Consider the following 27,379-nt stretch of genomic DNA (forward strand, 5'->3'; position numbering starts at 1 on the left):
TCCAGAAATCCTGAAATTTTTGGTGGCAAAGCCTCGTTAAGAGCAGATCTACTCTTGCAGGGTCCAATTCTCCAGCCCTAACCTCATCTCTTCCTATCATCTGTGTGAAGGCTGATATTAAAGTATTTAAGGCTCATATTAAAGTATTTTAGTTATTATGACAGAGTTCTGGTTACTCTTCAAGATAGCAGCCAATCCAGAAAGGGTATCATTCTATGTGGAAGATTTTCCTTTAGTGGTGTACTGATCAGGGTGTGCCACTGGACCAGCCTCAGGTCCAGCACAAATGATTGTGTTTGTCAAATACTTAATTTGAGTGTAGCTTATGGTTTGCACTTAACACATCACAACATATATTTTTGTTTATTTCTAAAAGCAGAGGAGGAAGACACCCCAAACAGCATTGTTGCAGAATATCTGCAAGAGAAGAAGAAATATGAACAGTTGAGGAAGCAGCAGCCAAAAAAAGGATCTTCTCGTGAAGAGCAGGTAAATAATTCAACTTCATGAAACTGACATTTTCTCTTTTTTTGGTAACAATTCAAGACATCAGAAAGGTTGTCTTTTAATTTTGTTACTTTTATTGCATATATTACCCATGTGTTGAAAGCTTGGCCTAATTTAAAATCAAAAGATGGCTTAAGGCTTTCACCACTTTTTCCATCCGTGGTGGGTTGTGACCCAGTTTCTGGTGGGTCCCGCAGAGCCTCTAATGCAACCATTTTCAACCACTGTGCCACGGCACACTGGTGTGCCGTGAATGGTCTGCGGTTGTGCTGCGGGAGTTTGGAGGAGGTTCATTTATTAGTAAGGCCATTGGGGGATGTGAGCCCCCCCCCCAACAGAATGGTGTGTCTTGTCCATTGTCAAAAAACTGATGGTGTACCTTGACAATTTTAGTACCTTGTCAGTGTGCCATGAGATGGAAAAGGTTGAAAATCAGATAACTAATTGCCTCAAGCCCCGAGGCTATTCAAAAATCAGATAGCTGCTAACATCCCTCCAAACAGCTAATCTCCTGCAGTTAGGAAGGAGCTGAGCTCCTGCAGTTTGCATGCTTGTGTAAATATAGGGAGAACAATGTTTGAGCTTCTTCTTTTCTGGTGTGTTTTTTCAAAGTAAGAGCAGGTCTGCTATCTTTCTACATTATATTGTTTCCTCTGTGTACCCCTAAGGGCACAATCCTAACCCCTTATGTCAGTGGTTTCCAGCACTGGCATAGCAGTGCCTATGGGACATGTGCTGCATCCTGCAGTTGGGTGTCACTCACGGAGGCCTCCTCAAAGTAAGGGAATGTTTGTTCCCTTACCTCAGAGCTGCATTGCCTTTATTTCAGTGCTAGAAAGCACTGACATAAGGGGTTAGGATTGCACCCTAAAAGTTATAAGTAGGTTTTTATACAACATAGTTTGGGATACATATATGCTCATCCATTAAAGCTGAGATTTTCTCTCAGCTTTAATGGATGAACATATACATATCCCATACTTGCAGAATTTGAATATATTTTGTTAATATTTTATTATATGTATTCATGTCAGCATCAGCATAGGTATGCACAGCTTAACAGTGCATTTGCTTATCACGTCATGCTACTGCATGCTTCATCAGTTGAAGTGGCCATGAGTTAGAACTGAAGGGCACAATGAACTATACAGGTTTTCAGCACTCATGTTTTTATTTCAGACCTTGGCATTACTGGATAGATTCAAATCAAAGCTAAACCAAGCAATAGCAGAAACGCCTGAAAATGCAGTGTCTGAACCTGAAGTGGAGGATGATGAAGGATGGTAAGGAGCTTCTATTGCTTAAATTCAGAATGAGTTTACTTTGGAAAAATATGATCAAAGTGGTTATTCACTGGTCATTGTCCAGAATCCATATGTGTGAGATCTTGCCAAGATGTTGTTCCAATTTTAAGAGTCCAAATAGCTAAACCACCTGTTAAAATTGGCTAAGGTTAAGAAACAATTTACAGTTTGGTAGTAATTGAGGAAGCATGCTAATTGGACATATAATACAAGCCTCACAGCTATTGCATACATGTTGGGTTTTCACTGGGTTGGCCAGAGAGTAGGAGTGGCCAGGGCGTAGGAGCTAGTGATGTTAGTATCAATAGAGATGTATACATGATGTCTACTCTTTCCCTAGCATCTACTATCCTATCCCAGACAAGACAGGAAGGATAAGACCACTGACAGCTGCTTACATAGCACCCTGAGGGCTCAGCCTGGGTTCTTGGCACCCTACAACTTGGTCCCTGTTCTGTCAGTAAGCAGGAGACCACTGGGCAAGAAGAGGCTGCTGGGAGGGCAAATATAACCACAAAGCAGGCAGTTGGTATTAACTAGTATCGGACTGGAGCAACAGGACCTTGGACAGCTCTGCGTGAAGGACGTGCTCGTGCAAGGACTGAGCCCTTATATTCTCTCCGGATGTGGTTACCTGTCTTAGGCACCATGCCTTGGGGTAGATGTAAATGTTTTGAGCTGAGAGGCGCCCAGAACCTTGCCCTCTGTTGCCACTCATGTATGTCCTGTTGGATATATTTTCTCTGCCAGGTAAGGGTGGGGTCTAGATTGGGAGGTCCCTGAGGGCAAGAGTAGCAACTCCTTGAGTTATTTCAGTCCATGGAGTTCTAAATTCCCTTACTTTGAGGAAGCCTCTGGGGCTGCCCCCTTCACCACAGCATGCAGTGCACTCCCCATTGGCATGGCTGCATCAGTGCTGGAAAGTTAGATAGGATCGGGCTGCTAGTTTCACAAAGGCTTTTGTGATAACCATGTTATAATGTCTCTGTAATGTTTGAAATATTGATTTCCTAGTTTGATAGGCTACATTTTGTGCTAGCAAATTCTTTTCTTCAATGCTAATGAAAGGCAAAAGAAAATTGTGTCAAATATGTATTAGAAGACAAAACGTGGGTAATACTGAAGGCCGTGGGCTGTCATGTTAGGAATAACAATTTTGACCTCATTCATTTCATGTGTAAGGGGCGCTCAGGTATCCTTCCAGTGCTGTCCTAGAAATTTTGCTGGTAAAAAGCTGCTTCTGTTTGTTACTTATATTGGCTTGAAAGAGAGAAGACAAAACTGAACTCATGGATTTAGTTAAATATTCCACATAATTTGTATCTCTTTGTGTTGAGTTGTTGCTTGTTTATAAGGAGAGGTATCACTGGCTGAATTCTTTGCACTTACTGTGGAAATTTATAGTGTTTGAATTTTATCCACTTTGGCATTCTGAGTTATGCAGCAACTGCACCTCAAGCTCTGTCTTTCCAGTAAGATTATGATTATCCTGTCCTTTTTCTTATGCAGTTGCTAGTTGCTGAACTATCTTTTGTTCTGCCACAATAAATCTTACAAGGAGATTTTAACTGAATTTTAATTGCATTTTCAGAAATTATTTTTTCTCTTTTTAATAAATGAGGAACTGCAGTGGTTGAACTAAATAAAATAAGCACTGTTCAGCAGAAATCAGAAAAATCAGCATGTACAGGTAGTAGTTGTGCTGTATTTGAGTCATGAAACGGTATCCTTTTTTAAAGTTCTGCCAGCTTTGCTGAACTGGAGTTAAACTCTTCAAAATGCAGATACTGAAGAAGAGCTTTACCTGTTCTCCCAATCAGTTATATTGTTGTTGCAGTTTTACTGGAGATATATAGAATTACAGCATGGTTGGATAGCTAAGGTTTTGAAAGAGTCCTGAATTATAAACTAACCCAGGACTTTTCAAACTGGGGCATCGCAACACCCCAGCCTGTGGGCCCTGGCCTCTGCCCCCTGAAAGGGCGGGGGCAGCCTGGAGACAGGGAGGAGGGAGTGGCGTGATCTCCAAGATCGTGCCACTCAGGGGGCTGCAGGGGCTTGGGTGCACTTACCCATGCCTCCTGCAGCCTCCCGTGGGTGCAGGGAGCCCAGTGTGACCTTCAGCAGGTCGGAGTGAAAGTAAAAGCGGAGCGATCGCTCCCTGCCTCTGCTAAAGTGGAAGTGGAGCGCAATCACAGCGCTTTCACTTTCACTGCTGTGGGGAGCCCTGCTGAAGGTCGTGCCAGGCTCCCCACAACTCCGGGAGCCTGCAGGAGGCTTGGGTAAGTGCACCCAAGCCCCTGCAGCCCTCTGAGCAGCGCGATCCTGGGGATCGCACTGCTGTCTTCCCCCTGCCCCTGCTGCCTCCCCCTGTCCCCACAAGCACTTGCAGTGGCTCAAACTCTCCATGAAAGTTTGAAAACTACTGACCTAACCTATAGTTGCAAGTGAGCATTTTCTCATCACCTTGAAGAAAATTTTTATTAATTGAAGGGTTACATGTTTGTTTTGTGTCAGGGAAGTTAATATGTACAAGTGTGTGTCAAGACATGGTTATTTCATAAGACTATAAACCTAGAGATGCAAAATTTCCAGAAATTTTGAAGCTCTGAAAAAAACAGTTTTTTCTGAGCTGTAATTATCAGTATCCATTTCAGTCTTGCTTCTGCAGCTACTCTTGTTGTAATCCAGTCAAATGCAGTAACAGTGCTATCATCACTTATATTTCCACCTTTGAATCTTGGATCCAGCAGATCTGCAGCAGCATGAATTGGATTCTAAAATTCTAAAATTCTTCCCTTTTTTATTAAAATCTTTCACTTTTCTTCTATAGTTGTAAGTGGAGATATACTGAGATTTTCAAAAACAGTGGTTTTTATCTTGTTCATTAGATAAGGAATTTTTGACAATGTTTCTGAACAACATACCAGAAATTAACAGGTACAAGGTGGGGACCTTCAGCCACCACTCTCAGAACATCTGCATTAGGATTGATTTACTCCACAGCAGAATACTGTGCTCCAGTATGGCTTAATAGCTGTCATACTAGCAAGATTCATGCCAGATTAAATTTATTTATTTTTATTTATTTTTCCCTTTTTTTACCGCCCTTCCTCCAAAGAGCTCAGGGCGGTTTACACAGCTGCTCCTCCCCTCTTTCTTGTCCTCACAACAACCTTGTGAGGTAGGTGAGGCTGAGAGAAAGTGACTGGCCCAAGGTCACCCAGGAAGCTTTGTGGCTGAGGGGGGATTTGAACCTGGATCATCCAGGTCTAAGTCCACCTCCCAAACCACTACACCACCCTGGCTCTCATGAAACCATGTGGATCATAAGCGGCTGTATAAGACCCACTCCTGTTTGTTGGCTCCACATTTTGAGCCACATAGCACCACCAGCCTTACAGAGACAAGAGGCTTTAGTGAAAGAATACAGAAAAATCACCAACAACCCACTTTTACCAGTGCATGCCGATCTTCCTCATCTATCAATCGGTAGGCTCAAATCCAGGAAGACTTCTCTGGCACTTGCACAACATTTGCACAACAATTTTAATATCAATGCCCAATGGAAAGCTAAATGGGCAGTCGAACACCCAGAAACGGGTAGATATATAAACGATCCTACACTTAAGGTGCCAGGTTTCGACTTACCTCGCCAGCATTGGAAAACTTTGAATAGGATCCATACCTTACATGGTGTTTGTCAGGACTCAGTGTTTAAAAGGGGGCTAGTATCTACCCCTCAGTGTGATTGCTGGTTTTCCCACCAAACCATGTACCACATTGTGTCTGGCTGCAAACTGAGGCCATGGTCTGGCCCATGGTCTGACTTTTTCTATGAAGTTAACTCTGTCCTTGAATGGCTGCATGAACTGGACATTGACATTTGATCTAGTCTAACTGATATGTAAGTCCATGTATTATATGCCATACGCTAAATAAATAAAAATAAATCTGACAAAAGTGCACTATCTGATTCAGATGCAGTGATTGCTGCAGCAATTGGCTTTAGAAACTTTAGGGAATTTTGCAGCTGAACCCAGAAGACATCCTGATCAAGAGCAGTGTTTCTTACACTCCTGGGTACTTTAAGATCTTCAACTGTTATTGTTTATTGAAGAGCTTCTTTGTTTTTTAGTAAACTTTCAAAGGAGATCACCACTCCAGCCCACTGAGTTTTACTACAGAGCTTCAGTGTCACTATTTTATTCTTTGCATTTTTTCTACTTGCTTCTTCTTGAAAACTGCAGCTACGAGTAACTTTTACATGTTTTATAACTATTTTGCTTGTCTGTAGATCATTTGAAGGGTGTTCAGTTTCATAATATCATTAAAAAGCAAGTTGAGCCCATGAGATACACATCCTATTGCAGTAATATGTGGAAACTTAACCATTATGATCTCCCATGCTGCTTTCATATTGTTGGCATTGCCAGTCAGCAAAGCAAATACTTTACCACTCACAATTTTCTGTAGGACTTCACATATTTGACAGCTGATCTACTCTGCAGTATGTCTGTTCTCTCCTTTTTCAATGCATTTGTAAAAAACTGGTTGAGGTTTTGTTATAACAAAATTTATAATTCCTTCTCCTCTCACATTTGTCAATCCATCTGTAAGTAGGGCTTCATGTGTTTTTTATCTTCTAGTTTTTCAACCATAACGTTTGATAAAATTGTGAAGTTTCACTCTGGTTTTTTCATTGCATTCTGCTGTAAATTCCGTATCCAGCGGTACATAGCATGATGGTATTATTCCTAACGATCATGATTTTAGCGATTTTGGTTACTTGTGTTGTCACCCCCCCAGGGCTGGTACCCAGGGCATACCGCCCCCCTTCCCTCACTTGCTACACCACTGTTGGCAGAAACAACACTGCTGAAAGGGCGGTACTGGGAGAGCCCAATTATCATGTGGCCACCCTTTCAGCAGTTCTGATCTAAGATTGCTGAGCAACTCTCAGCTGCTGAGCTAGAAGTGGCATTACTAAAAGGTGACCCATGTAATAATTTGGCTACCCCATATCTTGAAAATATGAACAAGAACTGCGTATTTTCTCTTCCGTCATTTGCAGCTGAGTCTCTAAGTGAGAAAAAAGTACTTATTTCTGGTCCTCACCTGCTTAATGATGACACTTCCTGCTTAATGACATCACTTCCCACCCTCAACAAACACCCTGAATACTGTTCAGCCCACTGACAAAAGAAAATATTTCTTTACCCAATGTGTCATTAGTCTGTGGAACTCCTTGCCACAGGATGTAGTGATGTCATCTGGCCTTGATGCTTTTAGAAGAGGATTGGACATATTTCTGGAGGAAAAGTCCATCACAGGTTACAAGCCATGATGGGTATGTGCAACCTCCTGATTTCAGAAGGAGCTACCTCAGAATGCCAGATGCAAGGGAGGGCACCAGGATGCAGTTCTTATGTTGTCTTGTGTGCTCCCTGAGGCATCTGGTGGGCCACTGTGAGACACAGGAAGCTGGACTAGATGGGCCTTTGGCCTGTTCCATTGGGACTCTTCTTATGTTCTTACGTTCACTGTAGGAAGCAAGTTTGACACCCCTGCCTTAATCATGCAGTGTTAGCCACTGCATCTTAACCAGCCAATTGCCTGACCTGGAATCATGGCAACAATATGTTTAAACTATAGCAGAGCCATATTTCAACTTCATGCTGGCTGTACTGGAATAAAGGGCTTGAGGATTATGATATTCAGAATGTCAGTAACCTAAATACTATAAAAAGCGCACAGAGTCTTATGATGGAGAGAGAGGTTTGGAGAATAAAAATTAATATTTATTTTTGGATTCCAGTTCTTTTTCTCCCCTTCATTGTCCTGAACTGGATTGGATGACTGGATCCAATTGCAGCAACTTTGAAAGAATTTTTAGTTCTGACTTCCAACCCACCCCTCAAAATGCAGCAACGCACTTACGATGATTTATTATCAATAGTGTGTGTTTGCGTGTGTGTGTGTGTGTGAGAGAGAGAGAGAGAGAGAGTACATGTGATATGCATAAATTATATGATTCCTAGACCATTTTGTAGGTTACGGTTGCTGGTTTTATGGGAAGTGAAAGCCAGCCAGTATGCCTTACTACTGTCAGGGTGTGTTATCTGAAGTAAAATGATTGCCTTTAAGACATTCTTATGTGTCCACTTGAGTGGCCACACATTGAGGTATACTTTTCATTTTCTGTCAAGATAGAAGCCATTACCAATTTGTTATATTTTCTTTTATTTGGCAATCTTTTCCCTCTGCATTTTTGGCTAACTTGCCATGCTGGCATGGAACACAGCAGACATTTGGGTACTTTTCAGAAGTATTTTACTTCTCTGGGCAAAAACATTTTTAAAAAATTACAACTCTACTGTAAACAGTGCGTGTGCTGTTTGATAATTACTACCAGACTTTACTGTTTTACAAGGCATTTGAGGAAGCGTTGTTAAAAGATCTAACGCAAGCGTGATAGTATAGAGTTTCACGCTAGGAAATCTTATTGGGAAAGATGACTGCAATCTGAGACTCAGCGACAGTTCTGTCTGTACCTGTCGTTCTCCTGCCTCGCTAAAGCGGAGCTACAGAATGCGAAGGGCGTGCAAAATGCAGGTCATAAGCACTGACAGGACGCTTGTAGGGCTGTTGATGAAGCCTCATGCAAACCCACTTATGACCCTGTCCTGCATGAAAAACTTTGATTTGGCACGGAAAACAGCAGTTACCGCATTTACTCATCTTTTCTTGGCAGCTGGTGAAGGTGAGGTGTTCAGTGCTGATAAATTTAACACCAGCTATTTTCACAATCATTATTAATGAGGTGCTTTTGACTTGCCTTCAGATTTTTGTTTCAGAGTTTATATTTATATTTTCTTGACACATCAAGGAGGAGAACTAAGGACACTTGCTCAATTTCCCAAACAACTGGCTTGATGGGTTTGTCTATAAAGCTCCATTGTATTGGCTCCTGTACAGCACTTAGAGATTCATAGAGATTCATGATTTGGCCGTTTCAGGAGAGGAGGATAGATTGAAGACCATTGTAGACTGTCATCTGTGTTGAATGGGGGGGGGGGGGAGATACATAAACACATTTAGATTAGATCACTACATTCTGCCATCTCTTCTTGTTTTGTCTTTGGATGAGGCCCTTTATTTTTATGTATATGAACACAGGACAGTGCCTTATTCTGAGCCAGGTTCCCAGTTCATTAGCTGATTGGCAATGGCTCTCTAGGTCTTCAGGCAGGGTTGTTTTTTTTTCCCTACCTGAAGATGCCCAGGGATAGAACCTGAACTTTCTGCTTCTGTCTGTGAGCTGTGGCCACTCCTTCACTAGAAAAAGCTTGCTAGGGTAAACTCAGAGACCCTCTAACCTGACAAATTCATGTCTCTACAAGCCAGTTCCCTGGATTGGTGGATTTAGACAAATAGAATCTCAAAGTTACTTGGTTCTCGAATGCTCACTAGGATCACTAGAAGCAGGGGTACTGATTTAGCCCACTCCCTAATGATATCTCTGAGCACCTGATATACAAACCTATTGCAAGTTCTAATAACACCTAGAACAGAAAGATCCAAATGGAGCAGACTCCAGACAGGTGACAAGAATGCAGGAGGGCGTGCAATCTGTGAGGGCGTGGAGTGAAAAGTCTATTGCACAAGTGACACATGAAAGATAAAGCAATATCTGTACATTAAAACAAAATCTACTGTGCTGTACACTGAAGGTCTGTTATGCAGGGGAAGCTGGGAGGCTTCCAGGGTGACTCAACGTCTTTGCCTTTTGCAAAGGAAGAGCGCTGGAAGCAAGGATACCAGAGGTGAAAATCTGTTTTCATTGTTTCTCCTTTATGTAGAGAGAGGGCAGCGTTCATCCAGCACAGTCTCACCCAATTTGGCAATTTAATGCAATAGATTGGGTCTTGTCTACTAGGTGGTTTAAATATTTTTGATTATGGGGGCTTAATTTTCTTCTTGGATCCAGATTAAGTTGGTTTGGGAGACAGTTATATAAACATATTCCTTTCTGGAAGTGATTACTCCAGCAGTTACAAAAGCATGCACGACCCAAGTTAATATATTAAGCAAGATAGTTAAATGCATTCTCTGGCTATCCTTCCAGTGTATAGCATCAGACTATTCGTCTGCATTCCAAACTTAGATGTGCTTGATATTTTTAATGCTTCCTAAAACATTTACATGCTGAGGACCCTGCTCCTGGCTACAATTAAATTTTCCAAGGGCACACAAATGTTACAATAATTGTAAGTTATAAACAAGATAAACGTCACTTGCAAAGTCAGACTACAAATATATTTTCAACTCTGACAACATTTTGGAGATGGGTAACAAGCTAAGGACTTAATTCCCCGCTAAGTCCACATAGCATGAGTGATAAACAGCCCCACAAAATGAATGGTTCATTTACATGAGCAACTGTGTGAGGAGAGCAGCTCATAAAGCAGACTCCATGCATACTGATCTGACTTCCTTGAAAGAAAGGGCAGATACATACAGAACAAATAAATAAGAATTTTAGGTTATGAAGGAGATTTTCGCCAAGCATTTGTCTAGGACAGGGCTCTCCAGATTCCAGCCCACGGGCCAGATCCAGTGGCCTTCCTAAGCCCTCCCCTAAGAACATAAGAACATAAGAACAGCCCCACTGGATCAGGCCATAGGCCCATCTAGTCCAGCTTCCTGTATCTCACAGCGGCCCACCAAATGCCCCAGGGAGCACACCAGATAACAAGAAACCTCACCCTGGTGCCCTTCCTTGCATCTGGCATTCTGACATAACCCATTTCTAAAATCAGGAGGTTGCGCATACGAATCATGGCTTGTACCCCATAATGAATTTTTCCTCCAGAAACTTGTCCAATCCCCTTTTAAAGGTGTCTAGGCTAGACGCCAGCACCACATCCTGTGGCAAGGAGTTCCACAGACTGACCACACGCTGAGTAAAGAAATATTTTCTTTTGTCTGTCCTAACCCGCCCAACACTCAATTTTAGTGGATGTCCCCTGGTTCTGGTATTATGTGAGAGTGTAAAGAGCATCTCCCTATCCACTCTGTCCATCCCCTGCATAATTTTGTATGTCTCAATCATGTCCCCCCTCAGGCGTCTCTTTTCTAGGCTGAAGAGGCCCAAACGCCGTAGCCTTTCCTCATAAGGAAGGTGCCCCAGCCCCGTAATCATCTTAGTCGCTCTCTTTTGCACCTTTTCCATTTCCACTATGTCTTTTTTGAGATGCGGCGACCAGAACTGGACACAATACTCCAGGTGTGGCTTTACCATCGATTTGTACAATGGCATTATAATACTAGCCATTTTGTTCTCAATGCCCTTCCTAATGATCCCAAGCATAGAATTGGCCTTCTTCACTGCCGCCGCACATTGGGTCGACACTTTCATCGACCTGTCCACCACCACCCCAAGATCTCTCTCCTGATCTGTCACAGAAAGCTCAGAACCCATCAGCCTATATCTAAAGTTTTGATTTTTTGCCCTAATGTGCATGACTTTACACTTACTGACATTGAAGCGCATCTGCCATTTTGCTGCCCATTCTGCCAGTCTGGAGAGATCCTTCTGGAGCTCCTCACAATCACTTCTGGTCTTTACCACTCGGAAAAGTTTGGTGTCGTCTGCAAACTTAGCCACTTCACTGCTCACCCCTGTCTCCAGGTCATTTATGAAGAGGTTGAAAAGCACCGGTCCCAGGACAGATCCTTGGGGCACACAGCTTTTCACCTCTCTCCATTGTGAAAATTGCCCATTGACACCCACTCTCTGCTTCCTGGCCTCCAACCAGTTCTCAGTCCACAAGAGGACCTGTCCTCTAATTCCCTGACTGTGGAGTTTTTTTCAATAGCCTTTGGTGAGGGACCGTGTAAAACGCCTTCTGAAAGTCCAGATATATAATGTACACGGTTTCTCCCACATCCACATGCCTGTTGACCTTTTCAAAGAATTCTAAAAGGTTTGTGAGGCAAGACTTACCCTTACAGAAGCCATGCTGACTCTCCCTCAGCAAGCCCTGTTCGTCTATGTGTTTTGAGATCCTATCTTTGATGAAGCATTCCACCATCTTACCCGGGATAGATGTTAGGCTGACCGGCCTATAGTTTCCCGGGTCCCCCCTCTTTCCCTTTTTAAAAATATGCGTGACATTTGCTATCCTCCAATCTTCTGGCACCATGGCCGTTTTGAGGGACAAGTTGCATACCTTAGTCAAGAGATCTGCAACTTCATTCTTCAATTCCTTAATAACTCTAGGGTAGATGCCATCAGGGCCCGGTGACTTATTGATCTTTAATTTATCAATGAGGTCTGAAACATCTTCTCTTTTAACCTCTATCTGACTTAACTCCTCGGTCAGGAGGGGCCCCTGTGTGAATAGCGCTTACCATTTCGTGGGGGAGCCTCTGCAGAGCGAGTGAATAGAGAGATGCTCTTTACACGCTCACATAACACCAGAACCAGGGGACATCCACTAAAATTGAGTGTTGGGAGGATTAGGACAGACAAAAGAAAATATTTCTTTACTGAGCATGTGGTCGGTCTGTGGAACTCATTGCCACAGGATGTGATGGCGTCTGGCCTGGATGCCTTTAAAAGGGGATTGGACAAGTTTCTGGAGGAAAAATCCATTACGGGTTACAAGCCATGATGTGTATGTGCAACCTCCTGATTTTAGAAATGGGCTATGTCAGAATGCCAGATGCAAGGGAGGGCACCAGGATGAGGTTTCTTGTTATCTGGTGTGCTCCCTGGGGCATTTGGTGGGCCGCTGTGAGATACAGGAAGCTGGACTAGATGGGCCTATGGCCTGATCCAGTGGGGTTATTCTTATGTACTGCGTCTAGCCGCTTCTGGCCTCCAACTCCCCAACTCCCTTGACTAGATCTACCCCTGGTGAAGTGCAGCAGCAAATGTTGCTATAGCAAAGCTTAATATTGCACACAGCAGTATATTGCTTTACAGGGGCACTTTGGCAGCAGGACCAGCTCAAGCATTTGCTCTCTAAGCAGAACTGCTCATCAAATATCTGTCTGAATAAAAAGGTCTTATGAAAACTATGAGTAAGGGCAGGGCTGGCTTTAACATGATTTGGGTGATTTCTCCCAATTGGGCCCCGCGCCAGGGGGGAGCAATCCACACACAGCTGCAACTGGCATCTTGCCTTAGGGCGCAATCCTAACCCCTTATGTCAGTGCTCTCCAGCACTGACATGAGGGCAATGCAGCTCTGAGGTAAGGGAACAAACATTCCCTTACTTTGAGGAGGCCCCCATGAATGACACCCAACTGCAGGATGCAGCACATGTCCCATTGGCACCGCTGTGCCAGTACTGGAAAGTACTGACATAAGGGGTTAGGATTGCACTCTAAGTGCATCATCCCTGATTCTGGTATTGTGTGAAAGGGATAAGAACTTCCTTCTATCCACTTTGTCTGTCTCATGCATAATTTTATATGTCTCAATTGTGTTCTCCCTCAGGTTCCTTCTTTCTAGACTGAACAGACCCAAACATTGTAGCCTTTCCCCTTAAGGGGCATGCCCCAGTGGATTCACATAGCTAATGTTTAATACATCCTTATTCTAACCAACAACTTACATCAGGTTAACTTACAACTATCATAATAAACAGAGGGCCCTTCTTATCTGTGGACTTTGCACCCTCATTTTGGAATATCCATGGATGCCGAACCTGTGACTGGAGGGCCTCAAAAGGCTTCTGGATGCAACTTGCAGTTTGCAGAAAAATCAGAAGTGCCTTCCAGTTGCATTGGGAGGCTTTCTAATGTACAGGAAGGCACTTCCAGTTTGCCAGTGCAGGCTCTCCTGCAGATTTACTTATCCACAGAATTTGGTATCCGCGGGTGCCCACTGTACATCTAGAATAGTTCCCTGGCTGATCTCCCTCAGAGTTTTAACTTGATCAAGAAGTGGGACAGAATCCATGCAATAATAAATAAATGAACTGATTTTTAATCAGAGATAAGACACTCTCAGGTATGTCACAGCATATGAAAAAAATGGAGAGACATGCCTATTGTAAAGGAATTTCAGGTGTAGAAATAGTCATGGCATAGATGTAAGAAGTTCTAATGCTGTTGGTTTCAACCAGATAAGAATTCTAAGCAGAATCCCTTAATAAGAGGGTGATGAAGCAATGAAAATTTGCAAGATTATATCAAGGAATGCGACCTGGTAACTAGAAATGTCACTTCAACATGTGGGAGTTCTCACAGGCAAAGCTCACATGAAATAGAAATAAAGTTATTTATAGGAAGGGGGGTTATGGCTTTATCTTGGGTTACTGTAGTTTCACTGTGCCTCAATGAAGAAATATATCCCTTAGAAAAGAAGAACCTCTTCACCATGTTTACTTACTGATCAGATGTACAGCCACAGCCGAGGAATGGAGGGGATCACAAACAAACAAGTTTGGGATGATAGTGGTGGTGGTGGTGTTCATAGTTTGTACCCCATCTTTCTTTTACACCAAATGCTCAAGGTGGCCTACATAAATTGAAACAAGTACAAATCAGAATAAGAACCCAGTCCAATCCCAACAATAAGAGAGAACCAAAAGGCAGGAGCAGATCCACAGTAAAATAATCAAGAACAGCAAATAGACAGTAAGCCAAGTACTTGCCTAAATAAGAAAGCTTTTCAAAGGCAGCAAAATAAAATAAATAACTGACAGCCCAATCCTATCCACGCTTTCCTGGGAGTAAGCCCCATTGACTCTAATGGGACTTACTTCTAAGTAGACATGCATAGGATTGGGTGTAAAGGAGGTGCAAAATGTTGATTTCTGGGAAACATATTCCATATTTTGGGTGCTGACATTGAGATGGCACTTTCTTATATTCTGACCAGCCACACCTCAGTCTGAGTAGGAACCCCCAAAGCAGACGATGTTAAGCTGTAAGTTAATTCATAACATGGTTGCACTGTTGAAGATTAGCAGGTATTTATAATGTATCAGAATAACCTGTTCCCAACTTGCTTTTTGCCTGTTTTTCCCCATATACTGTACATAACTAGATGTGGAATGAGTTGAAGGCACCTGTTGTTCTTCAAGAATGAGAATGAGGTAACCACACTTGTCTCTGTTTGGGGGGTCACAAGATGTAGTGATGGGCACCCAGATCTTATCAGGCTTGAACGCTGGCACTGGGTGCTGCAGATGTGCCATAAGGCATGTTTGCGCCATTCTATGACTTCAGGCCAACCTGAGGCAAGGAGAAAAAATTCCCCTTACCCCAGGTAACACCACAGCAACCCCAATGGGGCTACTTGGATCCACACCACCTATAGAGGTGGCGCAAATCTAAGCAGCCCCGAGCTGCCAGTGAATAGGGCTAGGATCCAGCATAAGTGACCCCCAAAACCTCCGCCAGCCTGGAAAGATCAACGCAAACTTACCCATCCCTGGGCCTGCAGAAGTGTGGGGAGCTGGCCCACATCTTTAGCCAGCCTCCCCAACTTAAATGGAGGCGCAAATGTGCTTTACGGCACATTTGGGATTGCGCTCTTAGAAGTATAAATGCCTTTGTATTATTCAAAGAATAAACCTAGAGATGGGCTAGAGATGGAGCTGCAAGCTGTGACGCTCTAAGGAGCATAAGCATACCTTTTTTTGGCAGATGAGAAATTGGGAGGTAAAACAGAAACAGTCAACACTGTATCGGCTAAAGAAAGCTTTTATTTGGGCTTAGAAAGGGGCCCGTCTCCAGTCAGCATTGTACAAATCAAAAGAAACAATAAAACAAGATCTTGCGCCACCATGAAGTGACAGTGGGATGACTGTGCACACCTCAAGCAACAATCCATCTTTGAAATGTTCCAAGTCTCCAAAAAGAATTTCAGAAGGTCTGGCTCTAGCCTGCAATTCAGGAACCAAAAGAAGGCAAAATTTCACCCAAATCAAGTTTTTTCCATGAAGCATTGGTACACACAGCCACCCTATTGCAATTTATGGGTCTTTTTTTTATACTTCATTGCATTTCACAAAAGTGGGCAGAACAATAGTATTTCAGGGAAGAGGAAATGTCTGGAATGGAGAGGTTTATCACAGGGTCTAAATCAAGAGGGCATCACCTTCAGGGTTATTATTTCCAGTCTTCTTGCTCAAATTTCAGGTCAGAGGGTCAGCAGAGGAAGGGAGTCAACAATCTACAAGCAAAAAGGCCCTGTAGGTCCCTCGGGTGAAAGCAGCACCCTCAAGGTGTAGAAATGCATCTTGGATTTGAGATTTATATGTTTACATTATACAGAAATTATAGTACCTTACCTTAAAAAACATTAATTATTCTAGAAGAGCATTTCTTAAAGTATACTTCTAATTTGAATAGTGGGGACAACCAGAATCCAAGTCGCTGTAAATATGAACGATTTTATGTGCATAGTGCCTTGCCAACTCATCACAGTGGCTACACATTGAAATATCTTGAGTCTATCAAAAGTTATAGCCCAAAAAACCAGTAGGGGCAGGGCAATGGTACATCACTATCCCACTGCCCAGGGCATTACCCCACCCACTGCATGGGAGGAGGTTCATCCTAGGGGTGAACGCACTGGCCTCCCGCACCGAGTGACCCAAACTGGTGACACCCCACTCCAAATCCGCCAATGATCTCTCCCAGAAGTTTCATGTAGATGTTAAAAAGCATAGGGGAGAGAATTTAACCCTGTGGCACCCCACACTGTAAAGGCCAGAGCGCCAAGCAGGTGTCCCCCAGCATCACTATCTGGCATCTGTCCGCCAAGAAGGAACAGAACCACCTCAGAGTAGTGCCCCCAATCCAACTCAGTCAATTGTCCCAGAAGGATACCATGGTCGATGAGGGGTCCAAGAGGGCCAACAGGGATGCTCTCCCCCGTCTAGTCCACAGTGAAGGTCATTCAACAGGGTGACCATGGCTGTCTCTGTCCCAAAGCGTGGCTTGAAAGGGATCTGAATAATCCATCTCATCTAGAACCCCCGGAGCTGAGACGCCACCACCCATTCAATCACCTTGCCCAAGAAAAGGAAAATAAGAGACTGGTCGATAATTTTTAGATTGGTGGAATCCAGTGGTGCTTGTTTCAGGAGGGGGTGCACAATTGCAGTCTTCAGGATACTAGGCATCACTCCCTCCTGCAAAGATTTTACAATGGGTTCCATCCAGTAGGCCCGACCTGTCCTGGCAGATTGTATTAACCATGATGGGCAGGGGTCAAGCGGGCACCAAGATGGTCTTAAGCTCTAGAGGACCCTATCCACATCCTCAGACTGTAGCAGTTGAAAAGAATCCATGATAGTGGAACTGACAGATGCCATAGGGACAACCAGAGTCCAAGTCGCTATGAATATGAACAATTTTATCTGCATGGTGCCTTGCCAACTCATCACAGTGGGCCATCAAGCACTCCACCTCACTCATTGAACAAGCAGATTGGAACAGATCACAAACCACTTGAAAGAGCTCCACTGGATAGTTACTTGCATTCACAATGGTGGCAGAGAAAAATACCTTCTTTGCTATCATCACCGCCACAGAATGGGCCCTAGAATGGGCTCTAGCCCATGTTTGGTCAGACTCGTAGTGAGTTTTCCTCCAGTGTGGCTCTAGGCATCAGCCAAGTTATTTTATTGCCCGCAGCTCCTCAGTAAACCAAAGAGCTGCCCTGGTTTGGCAGCAAGGCCAAGGCTGTTTCAGAGCAATTTGATCCAAGGCTCCCGTCTCTGCATACCAAAGGGCAACCAGAGCATCAGATGAATCACCAGTCAGAGAGTCTGGAAAACCTCCCAGGGCCCTAAGGAAACCGTCCAGATCCATCAGTCTCCGGGGGTGGACCATGCAGTTTGGTCCCCCAGCTCTGCTGGAAGGATTAGTTGTTGCCAGTCTAAAGTTCACCAGATAGTGATCTGTCCATGATAGAGGAGTGATATTATTCTTCTCTATAGTTATGAATAGGACCAGAAAATATTTTAACATTATAGGCACCAGCATCACATTTCTAGGTACCTACTTGTCCAGACGTCTAGGATTTTTCCAGCAGTAGTCATAAAAACCAGAGCTGACTCCACCAGATAAGATTTTGATTGAAGGACTCTCCCCCTCTTCATCATTGTCTGGTTCTGTTTGAGAAGGAGCTTACAAACCCCTATAATATTTCTAATACTGTTAAGATTCTGCCAAGAACGCTAGTCCTTGACTCTCGTAAGCCTGCTCTGAGAACTGGGATCCACAAAGTACTTTAAGGATGTGAGCCACAGGAGGATGTTGGACTAATTGGATTATTGATTTGCTTCAGTTCGGAAGTTCCTATATTCAAGAAGACGTGCTTTGTAGCTTTGTGTACATCAGTACGCTGTCTGGGCTAACATCTGGCCTATGCATTATCATGTCTCATATCCATCTGCACTGGTGCTGTGTTCTCCTTAAAACACTTGGTTAATCTTCTTTATCAAAACATCTGAAATATATTTCTGAAGCAGTTTGGGGAAATGTTTTAAATAGGGTGTATGTGTGAAGTGTTCCTGTAAATGATAGAACAAAGGCATTGTGTCTGCGCCTTGCACAGTGGAAATACTGAAAGCATAAATCATAATGGTTTTTATATGTCTGTGTTTCTGATGCTATTGCAAAACTAGTCGCATTTTTGTAGTAGCGTTGTGTCAGGATTGCTAGTCCTGATGGCCTGGCTTTTCATGGGCACATTAATATCCCACTAGACAGGTTGTTCAGAATGTTTTAAGAGCAAGATGACCACAATGGGCCTCATAAAAGAAAAAATATATAAATCTATGGAAGCAGATTTACAAAGTAAAGTTTCTGCTGTCATCAACCTGATTTCTGTAAAGAATGGAATGTTTGCCTGGGGATGTTGGGTGAATGACGTTCTCAGTAGCTTATTCCATGAGCCCATTGGGTGCTGCAATGCGACCGTGTGTTCACGCATGTGCAAGTGTGTACATAAAAGGAGGTATGCACAAACAGAACCAGCAGTGCTGGACTCATAAGCTTGTTCCTGAGTCGCGCTCTGCTAAATATAGTGATAGCAAGGCATTAAAACAGATTTTTGCTGCCCCTGCATTTTTTAGGCAGCTCTTTTAGACAGAGGCAGCGTTTTTAAACTACAATGAGAGCTGTCTCCAGGCTGGTCCTTCTCTTTGCCCTAGCTAGGAGCATTACTACAGCCATCAGAATGGAGCTTGTAAGTGTATTTGAGTTCTGTACCTATAGAAATATAAATTCCTCCAATTCAAAGTTGGGCAGACTCTAAGGCTTCTGAAAGCTATTTTATTTTGTTTGTTTTTGTCAGGGATCTGAAGGCCTTAGTTTTGGACCTCAACAGATGGGAAACCTTGGCCTCTGAGCATCCCACTTGGATGCAGGCTGTGCAGTTTGAAGAGACACCTGGCCAACAGACTGAGGCAAAGAGGCAAAGAAGGAAGGCCCATATCTAGGGAGACAGACCAGGGACAGACTACACTTGCCGCCAGTGTGGAAGGGATTGTCACTCCCAAATCGGCCTTTTCAGCCACACTAGACGCTGTTCCAGAACCACCATTCAGAGCGCGATACCATAGTCTTTTGAGACTGAAAGTTGCCAACAACCACTTGGTTGCTACCCAGCAACTTTAATATGCCACTCAATGGAGGCTTGGAGGAGCAGAGCCAGTTGCAAAGTGGCAACTTGCACAATTTTATTGTTTGGTTCTTTTTACACACAGTAACACAAAAAATCATCATTGCACCCAGTTTATTCTGCACATGTTCCAAGCAAAGCTGGATTGGGATTTGAAACTGAGCTCCTGGAAACAGAATGACACAAGAAAAATAGTCAGACCACCAAAATGTGTGGGGGAGGGGGAAGGAGAGGGACAGAAAATTAGATTACTGTCTACTCATAGCTATGTAGTGACCTTCTGCCCACCCTGGTCAAGCTGACCACTAATTCATCAACTTACAAACTAAGTACAGTACTTGTCTTAAGCAAGATACAAGTCCTGCTAGCCAGCATGCATCTACCCACAACCCTTCAAAGTCCTGGTGAAAAATCCCTGTTCTGCACCTCTCAGAATCTTCCTTCCTGTCAGGAAAGATATTGATCACCACCATTAGTGATTCTGTTCCTCAGCACTAAGGGCTTAAGAAGACCATCTCTCTGGTCTGTGAAAACTTGTAAGAATACACTGAAACAGATGTATGTTTCTGCTTTCAATCCTGCAGGTAGTTTTGAGGCATCCTCATGATTTGTTGTGTAATCTTGTGACTCTGGGATATTGAGTCTAACTTCTTAAACAGTCTTGGGGCCTGTGCCAGGATAGATGAGAAATTTAATAGCATTGTGAGGTCAGATTTCCATGCCTCTTTTTGTTTGTTTTCTTTAAAACTTGACACCAGGACTAAATCTTTCCTTTGTTAAAGGAATGAGCCTGCTCCATCCATAAAGGGAAAGTCTAAAAGCTTCTGCTTCCCTTCCATTTTTGAACTAACCACAGTTCCTCATTACATCTGAACTTGAAGAACTGTGGTTTGTTCAACCTATAGTTAGTTAACAAATCACGTTTAGATCTAGGGTCAGTTTAGAGCTGGGTCTGGCCTGCCACACAAGGTCATCTGGCCTGCATGGAGCCTGGGAAGCAAAGTCTCCTGTCCATTTTGCCATGTGCCACATAGGGCATGGCAGAGCCTCCTGTCTAGGCTTGTGGAGCCTGGGCAGGAAGTTCTGTCATGCCCTGCCTGGCAAGCTGCAAACTGGGCAGGACACTTGGCCTCCCAAGCCGAGCTCTACACAGGCCATCTCTGGGTGCTCAGCAGCCCACAAGTTTGGCGATGACGTTATGATATCCTCTCTGAACATCTGGACGCTTTGCTTAGAAAGGTTGCTGATTCAGTATTGAAACTGGCTTGCTAGTAAGAGGCTGAAGGAACTGTAGTGCTTTATTCAGTGTATTTACAGTTCTCATTATCTGCTAGAATTAGGTTCCTGGAAACCCTTGCACATAGCAAATTTGCAAATAATGAACCATTGATCCTATGGGATCCAAGGGGTTAGGTACAAGGGGTACCATGGGGGGAAGGGGTACCTTCCCTGCCATCAGACAAATCCAGCAGAGACCCTCAGGAAGCCAGCAGAGTGCAGCAGGAGTTGCCAATATATACCTGAATGCTGCAGTGATCTTCCAGAGGCTTCAGGGACCTTCCAAATGACATCCACAACAGGTGTAGACCCCTTTGTATGGACTGGTCTAAACTTCCACCAGTCATTTTAAAGTGGTCCATACTGGTTACAGGTGACAATCTGAAGGACTCTGCAGTTTCTGGAAGGTCTCTGCTTAGCAGATAACAAGAACAGAGGCACAGATAACAAGAAGGTTGCAATTCTGCCCTTCACAGATAAAGAGGGGCTGACTGTATTTTAAAGATTTGTACCTTGCCTTTCTATCTAATATATAGCAATGTATGGATTGCAAATCTTAGCCCAAAATTCTTATTCTAATGAACTGCCCCTTCAATGTATTTTCTATCTGCTTGGGTATGTTTTAATTAGCATAAACATTTAGTTAATTAGTTAATTTAATTAACCATTGCCTGATTTTTTAAAAACACTTTCAAACATACTTCCCATTTTGCCTGGGAATTCACAAATTTTGATTCCATTCATTGAGGTCTTTTCTAATTACTGGCTTACCATATTGCAGTGATCAAGGTTATTACATGATTAGATGGAAACACAACTCTAGTGCAATTGAGGGGTACTTCTTTTCCACTATCCTATTTATCTGCAGTTTGTTGTTCTAAAGGGGTTCTAGGTAGGCTGGTGGCAGCGATATTCATATGATGAAGACTTGGGGCGCAATCCTAACCTGCAGTTATGGCAGCATAGGAGCCCTGGAGGGTCGCAAATGTGCCATAAAGCATGTTTGCGCCTCCATGGGAGGAAGCTGCATCGGCGCATCCAGATGTGCCAACACACAGAGACCGGTGGAAGCCTCCACAGCGGCTTCCTCCCCACCGCTTGTGCCAGCACACCCGCGCCAACACAAGCGGCAAAGGTAGGCGTGGGGGGCGGGGAGGAGGCGGGAGGGGGTGTTTCTGGGCAGCGGGAGGGCGGGTGATGGGCAGCCAGGGTTGGGGCTGGGACCCGATGGTTATGCTGGATCCCAACCCCTGTCCCCGGGGAGAATGGAGCGGCTTCAAGCTGCTCCACTCTTCTCAAACTTGCACCACATCCAGAAGTGGCGCAGGTCCGAGGAGACCCATTTGGGCGCGCAGCCCTTACCCAGGGATAAGGGGAAGAGCTTCCCCTTGCCCCTGGCTGAGCCACTGCAGCCAACGAAGTTGCGTTGGATGCAGCACAAGCCTCCTGGCTTGCCTGCTACAGCGCAGGTTTGGATTGCGCCTTTGGTTACCTTATTCTTTCCAGAATTGCATGTCCAAACGTAGCCACTAGTGCTCCACTTAGGTGAGAACAATATCCTCGATATGGTTATCAAACAGCTTAACATAGTGAAATTGACTATTTCTGGCACTTAAATCTTACCTGTCCTGGAGAGAGGAAACTCCCGGTGAACCATGGTTATATATGTGTTTGGAGAATGGATTTTCTTTTCTTAGTTCTCCTTTCTGGGACTTATGTTTTTAGGTAAGGTCTTCAGCATTTGTTTCATTTCTGCATTTTTGTTTCTATTCTGTGTATCCGAATATTTATTTATTTCCTGAATTGTCTCTGTTTTTATTATTGCTTTTGTGTAATGGGGTGCTTTTTGTTCTGTAAAGACTCTGCTCCTGTCCTACTGACCTTTCAAACTTGACAAATGTAGCCAAACAGGATGGAGGGAAGGAAGTGGGACCACTGAATGATCCTTCTGGCCCAAGTCTTCAAAAGGCTTGAAATGTTTGTTCCAAGTCCGCGGCATTTTTGGCTTGAGGGGAAATAGTACCAAGGGGTCATTCATTAACTGGGCCAGTAACAATGCAAAATATCTGATCTTCAAAGCTGCCTCTCATTAGGAGCACCCAGTAATTGTTGCTTTGTGCTGCTGAGAGCCATTGTTGACTGGCTTCCCATGCAGTGGGAACATTGTCAAGAACCTAGAAAGGGCACCTGTTTCAGGAGAGTCAGCGGACAATCTTCATATTCTGATGCTTTCCAAGGTCAGTTGCTTCTGTAATTAATCAGAGCCCTTCTGGGCAAACTTGAATGTTCCCAATTTAACCTACATGTTGAATTCACATGGATAGCACAAAACCATCAAGGGTGAGTTAAATTCTTTCTTTGTCTAGTGAATGGAGCCCCTGAATTGTTGTCTCCTTGACTAAGAGGCATCTTCTAGAAACAGAGGTGATTCTGTCCAGGGGCTGTGATGCATGTTACCTCTATTATAGCCCACAAGCAATTACAGTGAAATATTCTAATACATTTGTTAATCAAGAATTTGTTTATCTCTTCCCATTGCTTCAGAATTAAGAAGATTTGTTACCTTGCCGGGACCTCATTTAAATCTCGATGGATTTGTTTATGAATTCTCTTCAGTAATTAGTTTTATTGTTTGGGCTTTCAAGACAGTACATCCATCTGTCTTCCATTCCCCCGGCTAATTAGCCTTTTTATCACAATTTTGGTTTTGTACCAAAGTCTCCCTCCCTTAAGATTAATTAAATACCCCACTCAGTTTCTAAAGTACTGTACATTGTAAGATTTGCAAATCTTTTTCTTGAAGATTACAAATGCAGCCCACCAAGTACTGGCACTACAAAAGCCTTCATTTGTTTAAGTGAGCAAGCCCAACTTCACCCCAAGCAAGCCCAACTTCACTTAAAAACAGAGAGAGAGGAATGGAGGCGAATATGACTTGCATTGCCAAATTGCACCAGAAAACATTCTGGGCCCAATGCTATAATCTTATTTGCTACATGAGTAAAGGAAGTGGCAAACAGGAACCTGGTTCAGTCCAAACATCAAGCATGGGTACTAGCAACCAAGGTAGTAACAGTCTTTCTCAGATTAATTTGTATAAGAGCTCAACCCAAAGCTACTAATACATTCAACAGAAAAAAGGCACTTGTTGGAAGTGAAAAGAGCAGGTAAATGGAGAGATATGAAGGATGTGATTAAGAAGGCTGACTTTTTGTGTAGTAATTTGTGGCATTTCCTTCCTGATGATACCAACTTTCCACATCCTTGTGACTGTTTTTGATACCATTTACACCCTGATCCTATGCAACATTTAGATGCATCTAAGTCCACTTGGCATCTCAGGACTTAGGCGCACATTTCATTGCACAGGATCAGCCTGTTGCTTGCCTGGTTTGACGGCTGTACTTATTTTGGGATTTCATTCTTTATTTTCCTCCCAGAAACTTTTTTCTCTCTCCCCCCCCCCCCCCCGCGCGTCTCTCATGCAGTTTGCTCTCTTTTTTTGTCTCTTTCTTTGCTCCTTCTGTCCTCTTCATTCTTTACACTTCCTCCTCTGTTTATTTTTCTTTTTGGCCTCTTCTGTTTTTCATCTGTCTCTCCCCTTCCTGTGCCACTCGCTCCTCTGCTGGAAATGAAAAGAGTGCCAGTGAGTTCATTCTTCCAGAACAGCTAACACTTCCTTTCCTGGGGAAGGAGACCTTCTTTGCTTTGATCTGTGGATTCACTTGTCTGTTTTGTCTGCCTGCCTGTTTGGTGTGCAACCATTCTAGGGCAAATGGTGCAAAAGTGTTGCAATATTTTCTGTGCTGCTTGTAGTCCTACTTTTCAAGCATTGTGATTTACAGTATTTGCTGGAATGCATACTTGCCTGCTTTTACACCTCTCGTAGAGGGCAGGTTGAAGGCATTCTAGAGCAAACAAGTCATTTCTGTTTCTACTAGGCTGCCGTACAATTGAAGAAATCATAGTGAATTATATGATTTTGTTGATTGATGAAATTTTTATATGGAACAAACAATAGCTTTGAAGAAAGACACATACCTTTTTTTTTAAAAAAAAGATGCACACATGTGGCATAGGAGACATCCTCTTAGAAGAGGCAGTCCATTCTGTATGAAAGAAAAGACAGAATGCCTCTTTCAAGGTCACTTACTATCTACAGTTGTTATAAAATATGTGCCTGGATATCTGTCTATATTACAATCTGCTGCCAGATTGATCAGCAGCACATACCTAGTTGATTAGAATTTTTTCAGTCAATGGTGCATTACAACCCTACCTTTTATGTTCACACACATGCCGTAATGGCTATGTCAGGTGCTCATGTATAAGTGCTGGCTAATACCTAGTCCTAGAGCCAAGAGATCAAGTAACCAACAGCCAGTCATTGTGCCTGGAGATGTAGACAGATAGTCTTATGGGTGTCTTCAGTGAGGACTTGCTCAGATTGAAGGAAGTGCATTGGGTATTGGCATAGGATTGACTTGCTGGGATTACTTGCCAAGGACTAGCTAGATTCTGGAATCTAGTACCCAGTATCCCAGCATAAACAGCCTGCAGTTTCTTCATCTCACCAGAAGCCCTTGTGTGTCTGATCCATAAGGCTCCTGATTTGATACCCATGGCACTTGGCAGGCTGCAGTTCAGAGATGCATGTACACCAAACCCTTTATTTAATCAGTTTTAAACTGAGAGCTGCTCGACAGGACAGGCACAGCCACACACAGGTGTGCATGCACCCCTCCCCAAGTTTCACACCTTATAGCTAGCATTACTAGCTTGCATGACAGCTAGTAGGGACAGCAGCTGTGTGTCTTGAGCCAGGGCTCCCAGCAGCTTGCCTCGTGCACCACCAGCACTGCTCTTACTACAAATTTTGTAGACTAATCTCTGCGCATCAAGGTCACCATCTAGGTTGCAGTACCTATAAAGTGCCAGCTTCAGCCTGAACCATCTCCAGCGTATTCTGCTAAACTCCTGCTTCTTTTTCCTGTTTGCTGTGTCTGACTTTGGTCACATACCTTGTTACGTGAAAATCCCCTTTTTCCTTAGCTGTGATTTTATATCTGGTTATGGTACTAAAACTTCATGCAGGCCACACTTCTCCCAGCACACTTTTCCAAAAAACTCTGGTCAAGTCACAAGCTCATGGTTACCAAATTCACATATTATAGGAAGATTGTTTTAACCCAGTCTCCTACATTACTGTATTCATTGTATTGTTTAACTCAATCACTGCTTAATTGAACTGCCTTCCTGGGTTGCCCATTCAATATATTGTTTAAGTTCCCCCAGTTAGGAAGCCAGCCTTTAGACCCCATTGAATTTTGCTGATAAGGGACATCCTGATCTTTTCAATGTTTACCCTGCTGGATGGTGGTAAGGAAGTTACCATTCAGCTCAGCAGAGTCAGAAAACCCCTTTTTAAGAGAGGGCTTCAGCCCACATCTCTCTCTCTGGCTGCCCCTTCCAAGGACCAACACATCTGTATTGTGTCAGAGGGTCCTCCACAGGACTCTCCCCCCCCCATCCAACTGCTCTACAAGACAGGTAACTATCTTGCGTCTGGAACTTTTTCCCTTCTCCCCCCTTTTTTTCTCCCCTTCTCTCCCCATCATTAGTTAGCAACTGGGTTTGGCAGACCAGGGACCCCTAAAATCCTTCCCTACAACCTTCCCTTTTTCTGATTTCCTTGGATGCACCAAATACTCTCCACACACAACCACCTTGAAAGCTAGGTACATTGGATTCAAGTACTAGGACCAAGGAACATATACTTACCACTTTTTCCATTATGTTTACCTTTGTGCTTTTGTAATAAAACTATAATCTTTTATTAAAAGTTATCTTCCTTCCAGTCTCCTCTTTAAGCTAAAAAGGGAATTTCTCTGCATTACGCCGTCTTGTTATCCAGCCTGCGATCCTGAGGTTCTAAAAGGGTAGTGTAATAATTCCCCCTAAACAAAACAGCCCTTTTGGTAACAACCTACCTCTGGCTCCTCTGAAAGTTGACCTTTAACTGCTTTCAACCATGCACATGCTTCTGGCTCACTTGAATGGGCAGCCAGCCTCTCCAGGTCCCAGAACTGACAACCTTGAGGTCTGACAGTTTCACCATGTGAAACACAAATCCCACTGTGATTTCTATGAAAGTTCTGCAGAATTTATTTAGTTTAATACCCTTTTAGTGGCACTAAACACGCTTGCTTACAATTAAATCCCTTTCCAAAGCTAAGGCTGTGATCCTGTATGCATCTACTTGGGAGTAAGTCCCATTGAACTCAGTGAGACTTACTTATTAGTAGACATGCATCGGCTTGCACTGTTAAGAGGTTTTTGAACTGCCACCCTTTCTCTAATCCTTCATGAAAAATATGTCCATCTGAAATAAACACAATTCAGTCCTGAGAGTAGGTGTATAGAATTTGGGCTGCCAGTCATGTTCAGAACTTTTAAGAAAGTAATGCATTGTAGAACTGGAATGTTAGAGCCAAAGAAGTAGAAGTTCCTTTAACATAGTTAGGCTCTACCTAACAAATAAAGCTTTGAAAGTCAAAGCTTGGAAATCCTTTTAATGTGTCTTTGGAAATAACTGCAGCAGCTGTCAGAAAGTTTAAAAAGCCAGCTGTTT

The 27,379-nt window shown here is 43.4% G+C and overlaps 1 protein-coding gene across 5 annotated transcripts in view; it reads left to right on the forward strand.

The window, feature by feature from the left end:
- The window catches only part of CWC27 (CWC27 spliceosome associated cyclophilin), a 142,452-nt gene that overhangs the window by 108,029 nt on the left and 7,044 nt on the right, over nt 1-27,379 (forward strand). For 3 of the 5 annotated variants that reach the window (XM_066615882.1, XM_066615884.1, XM_066615887.1), the window contains exons 12-13: nt 377-489; nt 1,687-1,790. In XM_066615882.1, coding sequence (XP_066471979.1) covers nt 377-489; nt 1,687-1,790 — 217 coding nt within the window. The remainder of the gene's footprint in view (nt 1-376; nt 490-1,686; nt 1,791-27,379) is intronic. The other 2 variants (XM_066615883.1, XM_066615886.1) reach the window with 1 other exon arrangement.

This window comes from Tiliqua scincoides, chromosome 2 (genome assembly GCF_035046505.1).
Source record: "Tiliqua scincoides isolate rTilSci1 chromosome 2, rTilSci1.hap2, whole genome shotgun sequence".
NCBI classification, from domain to species: Eukaryota; Metazoa; Chordata; class Lepidosauria; order Squamata; family Scincidae; genus Tiliqua; species Tiliqua scincoides.